Source organism: Poromitra crassiceps (assembly GCF_964638095.1).
Source record: "Poromitra crassiceps genome assembly, chromosome: 1".
Taxonomy (NCBI): Eukaryota; Metazoa; Chordata; class Actinopteri; order Beryciformes; family Melamphaidae; genus Poromitra; species Poromitra crassiceps.
This window is the reverse complement of record NC_139623.1, coordinates 123,331,911-123,344,456: the sequence shown is the minus strand read 5'-3', so window position 1 is coordinate 123,344,456 and position 12,546 is coordinate 123,331,911. Positions and strand designations below refer to the sequence as shown.

At 40.3% G+C, this 12,546-nt stretch overlaps 1 protein-coding gene across 1 annotated transcript in view; it reads left to right on the top strand.

The window, feature by feature from the left end:
- sim2 (SIM bHLH transcription factor 2) overlaps positions 1–1,076 on the top strand; it is a gene marked incomplete at both ends in the record, with an annotated part of 49,996 nt that extends 48,920 nt beyond the window's left edge. The window contains one exon of the mRNA XM_083632907.1: positions 663–1,076. Coding sequence (XP_083489033.1) covers positions 663–1,076 — 414 coding nt within the window. The remainder of the gene's footprint in view (positions 1–662) is intronic.
- Positions 1,077–12,546: the final 11,470 nt, after the last annotated feature.

Below are 12,546 nucleotides of genomic sequence, written 5' to 3'. Positions count from 1 at the left end.
ATGCTAAATAATAAAGAAATATTTCTGGTTTCCAGGGACTTTAATCAAACGCGAACCAGTGTTCAGCGGGATAATCTTCACACATGAGGACCACTTTCATGAGTTTTGAAGCGTAAATGCGAGCCCTAGAAGTAAAAAGCTTGTGCTAAGCTAATCCAGAACTACACACACGTCAGGTCACCACTCAACCTGGAGTGTTGTTGATGTGTGTACTGCTGTGCACTGATTACCCCAGGCTGAACCAGGTGAGGGAAGGAGAATTTCCGTGTTCATCCTTTGAAGTGATGACGTTATTGACGTATAATATCCCCGTTGACTCAACAGTGTAGTCTCATTTAGCTGTTTGCTAGCTAGCCGCCCTTTTAACGGCACGTAAAAGCTTAAAAACTCATAAAAGTGGTCCTCATGTGTGAAGATTATCCTGCTGAACACTTGTTCGCATTTGAATAAGCTTGTGTTAACCACAGACCTTATTTGAAGCATCGCGCCAAAAACCCATTCAAAAATCCCATAGACAGAAACAGTGAAACTCCAGTGTTAGCATTGATGTTTTCCGGACTCATTCCTGCGGCTCTCTATGCAAAATGTGAACACTGTGACGTGAGTGATGACGAAAGGGTCTATCCAAGTCAAGTTTACTTACTTACTGTTACTACTTGCAGGTGGTGCTGGAGCAGAGGAGGAGGCTGTGTATGACGGAGGCTCCTTACGGTCACCCAGCCGCTGGATATGCACCGGCAGTGGACGGCCCCTGGCAGCGCGGAGCCCCCAAGGAGCCGCAGCCCGAGTCCCAGGAGAGGGACAGGAAAATGTGGATAGGCATGGGGGTGGGGCTGCCGGCCCAAGCCCCGTACGTGTCTTTGAACCTGCACCAAGTCTTCGGCAAACACGGTTCTCTCAAAGCTGCCCCTTACGCCACGCGGAGCCATTTGACGGACAGCTACAGTTACCATGGTAACGGGATGGCCTCTTACAGCTGTCACAGCCAAAGCCCCACCTCCAGCCCCTCCCCCGAAAGCCACAGGGAGATCCCACATTACATCGGCACGTCTGTCATCATCACCAATGAGAGGTGACCCAGGGTTCAAGCTACAAACCTCAACTATAGGAGAGACTATTTAGCTCCAACTCCAATCCAGATACTGTACACGGCTTCATTTGGAACAGCCTTCACATTGTTGGTTTGTATAAAAATCAATGCCAAACTCCTCAAAAGTTAGGTAGTGCTGAATATATTATATTTTTGCAATCTATTCCTTTAGTCTATATGGTGTGACATGCAGTGGGACGTTTGACAGCCATTTCTGATGATGAAAGTCATTGAAATACTTGATGTACACTTACTATTATTGGACAAAGTATGATTTTAAGCAGTACGAGTGCAATTATTTACAAGTTATTTTGCCAGTGCTCTCCTTCATTCATGGGAGAGTCAGAAAACATTATATTGCTAGTAGATGGGTAGATCCTTGTCATACAACAAAAGCTACACACACACACACACACACACACACACACACACACACACACACACACACACACACACACACACACACACACACACACACACACACACACACACACACATATATATATATATATACACATATACACACACTATACATATGTGTGTGTGTGTGTGTGTGTGTGTGTATATATATATATATATATATATATATATATATATATATATATATATATATATATATATATATATATATATATATATATACATATATCCATAAGGGTGTTGGATTTTCACTTGCTCTCCAAAGTTCAGAGGCAAAAACAAATAGTTGCAATGGGCAAACTGATGTTAAGTCAGCAAGTTTCTAACAGGTGGACTGTATAAATTCCATAAATAAGGATCACAGCTGGAATGTATATATTTATTCTGGTGTAAAACCTTCTAGCTTGTTTATTTATGATGAAAAACTAGAGGAAAAAGTCAACAAAATAGGGGGAACTTAAATGGAATGTAAAGCAGGATAGATTGTTTTCAATTTCAATAAATGATTTATAAGCTTTTCCCTGCCAAACGTGTTATCAAATGTTATTTTCAAGCCCACTCTATTATTTAAGCATAAATGTGTATTGCATTTTTTTTAAGATGCTGCTTTTAATTTTTCTAACAGTTATTATTAACATCTCTATATTTTCAACTATTACAAAATGATCACATCATCAATCATGCCTGAAATTTGGCTGTTGGTCAAGGCAGTATATGTATGATGTATGTATGTATATATATACATATATATACACACACACACACACACACACACACACACACACACACACACACACACACACACACACACACACACACACACGCACGCACACACACACTCACACACACATACAATCTAAATCATAGATAGTATAAATGGATAAATGGAGAAGCTTTTAAGCCAATGTTGTCACTTATCAACTGTATAGTAACTGAAGTCTAAATGATGTTTTGACAATATAGGTTGAATATTTTGGAACTTCTGCCAATGCCACAAGTCACACAGTGTGTCACAACATGCCTAATTATGTTGCTAGTGATTAACTGAATAAAACTGTTGGTTACATATGACATAAGGGGGGTTGGGAACCACTGAATAGTGACCATTCTCTGAAGGACCTTACCTAGCTGCTTATCAGCACTTGGTGCCAGCCGAGCCCTGAGTCCACTTTCCACTGACAACCTCAAAATAAATATGAGGTGTGGCTAAGAATGGCCAAAACAGCACTAAAGACATTGCAATTTCATGAGTATTTTAGTAGTGAAGAGAATTCCACAATCCCCACGCACAGCCAGTAAGAACGATCAGGTGCTGGTAGGTTGCAGGAACATCATGAATCAAGATAAAAAGTAGCTTGGAGATTGAGCGAACCTCATGAAGCTATCCGCGAAACGCTTGTTTGCCAATAAATCACAGTATTGTCATTCCAGTGTGCAGTGGTTAATTTGTATCACTATATTTAGTATGTTAAGGAAAAGCCCCTCAGATGTTTTTTCTGTTAGAGGTGGAAACTGAAAATTGGCAATGAAAACTGTCAAAACATGTGGCTAGACATGGGTTAGGGCAGGGGTGGGCAATTCTTTTTCATGGGGGGCCACATGAGAAACCCAGATTGTTGCCGGGGGCCGAACAAATATTGTCATGCCATAACCCATGGATGGGTAACTTTGATGATAGAGAGGGCCACAAAAAATGTCCTCGCTACCAGGTTTTGCTGAGGGCCGAACGGCGCCAGTGCGAAAAGTTTGGTGCATTTGAAGCCAGGTTTAGAGGAATAACTCATTTTGAATTAACAGTTGTGATGTCATTATTCAGTCTTAACCACCAATATTCGATCCTTTTCTCACTCCTATGTCACCACCTGCTCTCAGGGCTTGAAATTAACTTTTTTGACCACCTGCCAATATGGCTGCTAGATTTTAAAGTTACCAGCCAATTAGAATTTCCACTAGCTGAAATGTTTTTCTTGAAATAAATCAGAATATGAGTGGGTTAATTTAAGCATAAGTATCAGTAAGTGTCCCGGGATGATCAAAGCCTGTGTTGAGGGTCACACGAACAAAAATGCAGTCTTGAAGCTAAATAAATCCAAAACCAATGAGTTATTTGAGTTATTTAAATTTCTACTTCAATGTAGCCTTTTAGTCATAAAGATTATTGAAAGATATTCCATATTCCAGACTGAAATGCTGATAACAGAAGTGGAGTATTGGCCAGAATATGACATGAACATTTTGACACTTATTCAGCGGGTATCTTGCATGTTGCATTCAGGTGTGTGTAAAAAAAAATAAAAAAAAAAAAAAAAATTGTGTGCAATTCCATCGCGGGCTGCGGGCCGTATTTTGCCCATGTGTGGGTTAGGGTGACCAAAAAAACAACATTTATCATGCCTTAATTGGTAGCCAAAATAGATTTTCTTTTAAAATAAAAAAAGAGAATGAAAGAAAATAAACCATTCCCTTTCCATTCATTTGACTTAAAGTGATCATCTCTAAGATTTGACTTTTGTTTTCTTGGGTGACACCTATGGCTCTGAGTAATTGCAGGTGAGATCACGTTGTGTTAACTCACTATTCAGATAGTTACTTAACAGACGTTTATTTACATGAAAATGTTTGAGATGATCACTTTAAGAAAGATTTGTGCTGCGGCATAATACGTTTACTTTTTTCTTGAATTTCCTTTTCCCCTTTGTAAAACAAAATAAAATAACAAGAAAACACCCCCCCCCCCCCCCCCCCCGCCCCCCACCAAAAAAGGACCATTGTGGGACAGACAATGAGCTGCTGCTTTACACCGTGAAGGAGTTATAGTGTCAAGAAAATCTGGTTTTCCTCATTAATATGTAAATGTATGCAGCAAGATGTTCTAACATTGAATCAGCGTTGCAGTCAGTTACCTCAGAATTCACTAGCTAACTGGTCAATACAGCCTTTTCTCCATTTTTGTGCACTTAAGAAACACAAACTTTGCCATAGCAAATTCTGAAACCTAGACTGAGGAAGATAACACACTGGCCTGGAATGGCAGCCAAACTCAAGTGGAATTTATTTCGGTAACACTTTACAATAACGTACACAAATCCTATAGTAGTTACTGATAAACTAACCATTAACTAATCGCCAGTTAATCATTCGCTAATGAAAAATTTGGCATTAGTTTATCACTAGTTAATCATAGTTAATGAGTAGGTAGTCATTAGTTAATGATTAGTATCTAATTTCCTGAGTAGAGTAGTTAATCAGTACCTAATGATTACTAAATTTCAGCTCGTGAATAGAGTAGTTAATCATTACTTAATGATTCCAAAATGTCAGCGCGTGAATGTATTAGTTAATCATTAGTTAATCATTAGTTCATCTTTTTGTGTACCCTATTGTAAAGTGGTGCATCATACTCAGTAGTTTATGAATACTGAATCATTACCTGTCCATTAGTTACTCTTTTCGCACGCTAATATAAAGTGAAAGATATCCTTATCAAATAAACACTCCCTCCAGGTGAGATTCGAACCCTGAACCCCAAGATTGTTAAATTGTAAGTCTGGTTCTCTACCATCTGAGCTAACCAGACTGTTGCTTGTTCGAGCCATACTATTGAATGTAGAGCCTGAGACCAAGTATTATAGTTTAAAGGTATATTCCACCCAAATACTACTTTCTGTCCAAGTACTTACAAGTACTTAGACATAAGTAGTATTTGGCTGAAACATACCTAAGTACTTGGACATGAAGTAGTATTTGGATGGAATATACCTTTAAAACTATAAGTATTTGGAGAGAAGGTAGTATTTGGGTGGAATATATCTTAAAAACTATAAGTACTTGAACAGAAAGTAGTATGTGGATAGGACATAATACTTAGTCTCTGACTCTACAGACCTATAGTATGGCTCTACCAAGTAACAGGCTGGTTAGCTCAGATGGTAGAGAACCAGACTTACAATTTAACAATCTTGGGGTTCAGAGTTCGAATCTCACCTGGAGGGAGTGTTTATTTGATAAGCATATCTTTCACTTTATATTAGGGTGCGAAAAGAGTAACTAATGGACAGGTAATGATTCAGTATTCATAAACTACTGAGTATGATGCACCACTTTACAATAGGGTACACAAAAAGATTAACTAATTATTAACTAATGATTAACTAATACATTCACGCACTGACATTTTGGAATCATTAAGTAATGATTAACTACTCTATTCACGAGCTGAAATTTAGTAATCATTAGGTACTGATTAACTACTCTACTCAGGAAATTAGATACTAATCATTAACTAATGACTACCTACTCATTAACTATGATTAACTAGTGATAAACTAATGCCAAATTTTTCATTAGCGAATGATTAACTGGCGATTAGTTAATGGTTAGTTTATCAGTAACTACTATAGGATTTGTGTACGTTATTGTAAAGTGTTACCTACATTTCTAAACCAAGGTGTTACACAACATCGGAGAGAGAACTAACATAATAATTTATTAGTGAGTGTGCATAAGTGCACTGGGCAACACCATCTCATCCTGAAGGAATATAGATTCAATTACTGGCAAGAGGAGCTAAAAGGCCCTTTAAGTAGGGAAGGAAAATGTGCACTGGTGAAGTTGGAGTTGTGGGCATTGCAAGCTGTCCTAAATAAACTGCTCTTGAGTCTGGACTTAACCACTGAGCCAGTATCCCATTCCCTGTCAACGGCTGTTTTCAGTTGAATCTAACGACCGAGCGGCATACATTCTACAAGTGCAGAATTCAAGTAGCTAGGGAATAAATAAATCATTGTATAAATCGTTGACGTAGGCCTAGTGTAAATCTCATAGGTCTGAACAGCAGTTCCATAAAAGGCAGTTCTACGTGGCACTTTCATGACTATTCCAGCTTTTAAAAGCAGCCCATATAATGTGTTGTTTCTAATATAGCGAAGAAAATGTTTTTTTCTCTACTAATTCCAGGAATCTCTGCATGTCTCGTGTGTTTATCGGATTATCTCAAGAACCGTTTGTCCAATCAACTTCACATTTGGTGAGTGTGTTGCTGGGAACCTGAGGAAGTGCAGTGTGCAATTTGGCAAATAATTATAATTATTTTTACTAAGCACCGCGCCGCTGGGACGTGACGATTGCAGCAAACACCCCTTTCACTAAACGAGTGATGGGGCTTAAAAATACATGTGAAGTTTGCAGCCATAGTACATTAGCTAAATCTTAACTTGGTGCTGCCAGATGATCTGATCAAGATCTCACGAGAATCCAGCTGTCATGCAAGGTTAGCTAAATCTGTCTGGGAAAAAAGGATTTTCAGCAGATATATTAGTTGCAATGAAATTGAGCTAGCAAGGCAGTTTTGTCCTTATGTGTTATATGTATTATATGTATTTATTCAGTTTGGGGGGGAAAATGCAATTTGGACACACGTTCAATATGAATAAACTTGGAATGGGGTGGGCGAACAGCTCTGTGTAGCAGCAGGGCAAACGGGCACTGTATAGTAACATGAGAAAATGTTTTCAGCTTCTTCTTTTTCACAGTCCATGGTGATTTTTTACAAGCACACCTGCCATGTACTTGTCCATAATATTACACCTAACGGTGTGTAAATGGCAGTACTTCTCCAGTGACTCTTAACCTTTTTCATATGAAGGACCCACATTTAATTTGATTTTGTCTCTCGGATTCAAATCTGAGATCTTTTTTAATTTTTTTATTGTCAGATGTGATTTTGCCCAGAATTCCAAAGAAATATAATGTCATCACCCTCTTAAAATAATGGCCTATGTCACTTTTTGAGGAAAATGATATTTTTGCCTAAATCATCTCTTCATGATGCTGGCCACCTCTGGTAAAATGGCCTAAGTCCTTAATTGAAAGGATCATGCTGGTAGTGCAATGGCCGATGTCAAGCGTGTGACTTAGGCCGTTTTAATTTTGCCTAAGTCAAGACAATGTGACTTAGGGAAAAATAAAACGCTTGACATAAAATGCAACTGTAAGTCAGGCCTATGTCAGTTTTCTTTTGCCGAAGTCACAATGGCATGTTCGTAAATTGGCCTAAGTCATCTAATCAGTCATATAATCCTTTTATGTTACATAATTGACAGACAGTGTTATTTGTATGTCAATAGTCATCTATTGTTGTAAAAAAAAATTGTGGAATGATTAATAAATATCATAAATTCTGTATTTGGTTCAGTTTTTTGTTTTCTGAAAAACTTGAAAAAGTGACATAGGTCATTCTTTTAAGAGGGTGACGATGTAATGGTGAAGTTAAAAAATTCATCAATTTGCTGGGGACCCCGACTTCCTAGAAACTCCTCAAATACCCCTGATAGGCCAGAACTGCGCCGCGTCTTCAAGCGTCCAGTGCCAAGGCCGCGCTCCTTTTTACGGGAAACCATTGACATATATTTAATGGACCAACGGAGCTCATTGACTTTGACACAGCAAAATGAAGCTCACTTCCGGATATTGTTTGATTTCATTTGATTGGTTGAATGAATTAATGCTACACGGAAGTACGAGGAGAGGGGGCGGCTGCCCCTAGCGGCTGCCGGGGGAGTTTCCGAATTTGCCCAGTCTCTCTTATCGCCGTAATGCATTATGGGTAGTCAGCTACTTTGGCTAATGGTAGCCGCTAACGCTACTTACTTTACATTGCAGTAAAACGGCACTGAATTACCAAATTGATTTAACTTTTAACCATTTTGAGTAACACTGTTTCCATACGGACCCCCAGCATTGGTTAGTTGTTTATAACGTGACTATATTTATAACGTTATAACGTACTCCGGTTTCTGGGATGAATCCAATGGTCTGAATACAGAGAAGGCTTAAGGCTTTATCTAACGGTATAGATAACATTAAATGGTCCGCCATGTTATGGACGTTAGATGTATGGTATCTATATAGTTACGTGTGTCTACTAACATTATTAAAATATCATAAAGTAACGCTATTTTCTGATAATTTGCTCAACTATTACTTGCTACCTGATGCCTTGCGGCACATTGCTGCCTCTACCGGTCGGAAGTATTACTGTTCTTATTATCCAATGTTTGTCGTAAATTTTCCTCGAAATGGGGCTATCATTTGGAAAACAGAGCGCGTTAGAGCATGAAAAAGACGTGAAATTGTTTTTTCAGACCATAAACTCATTTGTAAAGTGTTTATTTAAGACATAGACCGAGAGAGAAGTTGGCTTGTTTCCCATAGAGTTGAATGGATGTTCCCGGGGAGTGCTACACAAACTGCGACCCCCACTGGCCATTTGGAAAGGATGCAATTTCCGCATAGGCATCAAAAATAGGCAGGCTGAATTGGGCACTGCGGGAAACCCACCATAGTAAAAGATGGTAGAAGAAGCCGAAACCACTTCAAACAAACTATTTAAAATGGTTTCATTTGATAGAGATATGCCGAAGAGTTGCTGTGTTGTTATAGTTTCACTAACAATAATAATAAAAAAACGGGTCTGCGACAGATGTTTTAATAGAGTAGGTATGACACCGTCACACCGTCAATGTGGACGATGCATGTAACCTGGTGGAAACTGGATACAGCGTTCATATAAGGCAAGTAGCTCGTGTCGATGTATCTTCGCATTCTATGTCTGGCCGAGTTGAAATATATTGTCATGTCATGGTGTCATTTATAAACGAAATTAATTCTGTTATTTTTCTATAGATTTTTTTGGTACTGCTATTTTACATTGAAGTCAACGTGAGTGGCTTGTGTTGTCCCCTAAAAAGGGGGGCGGGCCTTCATGTTTTGCAAATTACCCGGATGTGCTGGTCTGGTCTAGGGCATTCACGACTAGTGAATTTTACTAGTCGACTAGTCGTCCCTAAAGGTAGTCGACTAGTCGACTAGTCGTAAAGAAAGAAAAAAAAAAAAAAAAAAAAAAAAAAATTATATCTCATATCCCCCACAAAGAACATCAAAACACAACAAAACAAAACAAGAAAACTGCATAAGATACACAATAATCCAAGAACAAACAACCGAACAAAAACAATGCATTCAGCTCCTATCCTGATAAGCCTAATGACACTGGGGTAAAAAGTTCTTAAAGTCAAACTCTGTATGTAGTTGCCATATTTTGGGGATGTCTAAGAATCTGCCTTTGCTCTTGTAGTAAATGTTATCCAACGTACATGGTACATACACGTGTATGGTAGCTTGAGAGTTCTTTCCAACAGTGAACTACAGCTGGGGGATTGGATGCTTTCCAATTTAAAGCTATGCATTTCCTAGCTGCCAACAGGGCAAGATCTATGTATTTACTTTGAATGCATTGTTTTTGTTTGGTTGTTTGTCCAATAGTCTTGTTTGTTCTTGGATTATTGTGTATCTTATGTGCAGTTTTCTTGTTTTGTTTTGTTGTGTTTTGATGTTCTTTGTGGGGGATATGGGATATGGGATATGATGTCCATGTATGTCGTGTAAATACCTCATGTTCTTTCTTAAAGATTATTATTATTTTTTTTTTTTTAACGACTAGTCGACTACTAAGCACAGTGTCGACTAGTGGTTTTACTAGTCGACTAGTCTGTGAATGCCCTAGTCTGGTCTATGGTCCACGGACCCCATGATGAGAACCCCTGGTCTACTCAACTCATAAAAGGGAACTGCAACTGGTGCCAAAAGTTCTCTATTTAAATCAAGATGCATGAATAAGAACAACATGGTGAATCTTAATGATATGAATAACAGCATATTTACCGAGTCTGAAGGGAAGGACACCTATGTAAGAATGCTGTTCGTGGACTACAGCTCAGCATTCAACACCATAGTACCCTCCAGGCTGGTACACAAGCTCAAGGATCTGGGACTAAACACAGCAATGTGCGACTGGATCCTGGATTTCCTGACAGACCGCCGCAAGGTGGTGAGGGTGGGCAACCTCACCTCCTCCCCACTGACCATCAGCATAGGAGCGCCCCAGGGGTGCGTCTCCAGCCCCTTCTGGTACAACCTCTACACCCACGACTGCGTGGCGACTCAAACTTCGAACACCATCGTGAAGTTTGCAGACGACACAGCAGTCGTGGGGCTGATCTCGGGGGGCGACAAGACGGCCTACAGAGAGGAGGTGGGGGCCCTGCCAATCACCATCAACGGCACAGTGGTGGAAAGGGTGGACAGCTTCAAGTACCTGGGAGTGAACATCCACCAGGACCTGACTTGGGCCGGCCACACCGCCACTGTTGTCAAAAAGGCCCAACAGCGAATACACGGACTCAGGCGCCTGAAGAAATTTGGGCTAAGGCCAGAAATCCTTATGGACTTCTACAGAGGCACCATTGAAAGCCTGCTGACTGGCTGCTTCACCACCTGGTACGGGAACTGTACCACCATGGACCGCAGGGCGCTACGGAGAGTGAGACGCGCGGCCCGGCACGTAACAGGATGTGAGTTGCCAGAACTGCATGAACTGTATAAACAGCGGTGCCTCAGGAGGTCCCTGAAGATCATCAAAGACACAAACCATCCCCACAACAGCCTGTTCTCCCTGTTACCCTCAGGGAGAAGATACAGGGTTCCAAAAGCACGCACAAATCGCTTGAGGAACAGTTTCTTCCCGCAGGCCACAAGACTCCTTAACATACACAAATAGTGTAGTAGCCATACTGTACCGTACTGTAGCTGCTACCATTACGTATGTCTAATGTTTAATTGTATGTTTAATAAGGAATATGCTATTTGCACCTGTATGTCAAATACGCCGAATTTAAAACGCAGAGTTTAATTGTATGTTTAATAAGGAATATGCTATTTGCACCTGTATGTCAAATACGCCGAATTTAAAATGTTTAAGCACGTCTAAAGTATGCACATGACATGTGCACCTATGTGCAGTGAATATGCCACTGTCTCTGACTTGTCTTATCACTATACTGCCTTATTGCTTGTTGTGTCTCTTGTTGTTTTTGCACTCATATGCCCTGTTATATTTGTACTATGTTGTAAACGGAGTCCACAGCACAAGAATTTCACACGTGATACTTGTACCATGGAGTGACAATAAAAATCTTGAATCTTGAATGATTACATAATATGATGGCAGCCATAAACCACATCCGCAGAACATGTGTGTGTGTGATCTGGTTAGAAGCTATGTAATTAGGCTATTTTGTGGATTTCAGAGATGATCATTTACGTTTAGCTAAAATCACACTTAAAGTAATCAAAGTTTAGAATGCATATGTTTTCCCCCCTCGACACAGTCAGCATCTCCTTTTCAAAATGATTCATGGAACAGAGGAGTAGAAATAGCATGTTGTATTACCAAGCAGCTGCAGCTGGGTGAAATCTGCCAACAAAAAGCCCTTTAACTGCAGCATTTGTTAGAGTAGTTCCAAATACATTATTGGTTTCCTCGTAGAGGAGATCTATTTGAAGGTTAAGCAAAGAGCTCTGCTCTGGCTATGAGAAGGCTAGAGATGTACCATTAAGAGGCTAATGTGAAAAGGGATAGGTCCCTTTTGACCCCGGTGACCTGCCCACTCAGATTGTCTAATAGGATGGTGAGAGGATCCATTTGCTTAATAACTCTGACAGCTTTTCGCTTTGACAGCCGTTTTTATGAAGCATCGTCTTTTTTGTTAGCACTGGAAGCATGTACTTGCTCAGTGATTGGTAGGCCCTATGTGTGTGTGATTTTTCCTGCACCCATCCCCCCCCCAATTGTACATGAGAGCTGTAGACTAGCACATCCGTGCTCGGTTACATGTGCAGTCGCCGGCCGCTTCTTTTCACCTGACAATGAGGAATTTCACCGGCAGAACGTAGCACGTGGGAGGATCACGCTATTCCCTCCAGCCCCCCCCCCGAGCAGGCGCCCTGACCGACCAGAGGAGGGAGGCGCTAGTGCGGTGACCAAGACACAGGCCCTTAATCCAGCTTCCCACCCACAGACACGGCCAATCAGTGGCGTGCCGTCCATTAGGCGAACTAGGCAAATGCTAGGGGCACTTGAGCCGTTAGGGGCGCCAGAGAGGGTAAACATTTTTTTTTTTTTTTTTTTTTACAAATAA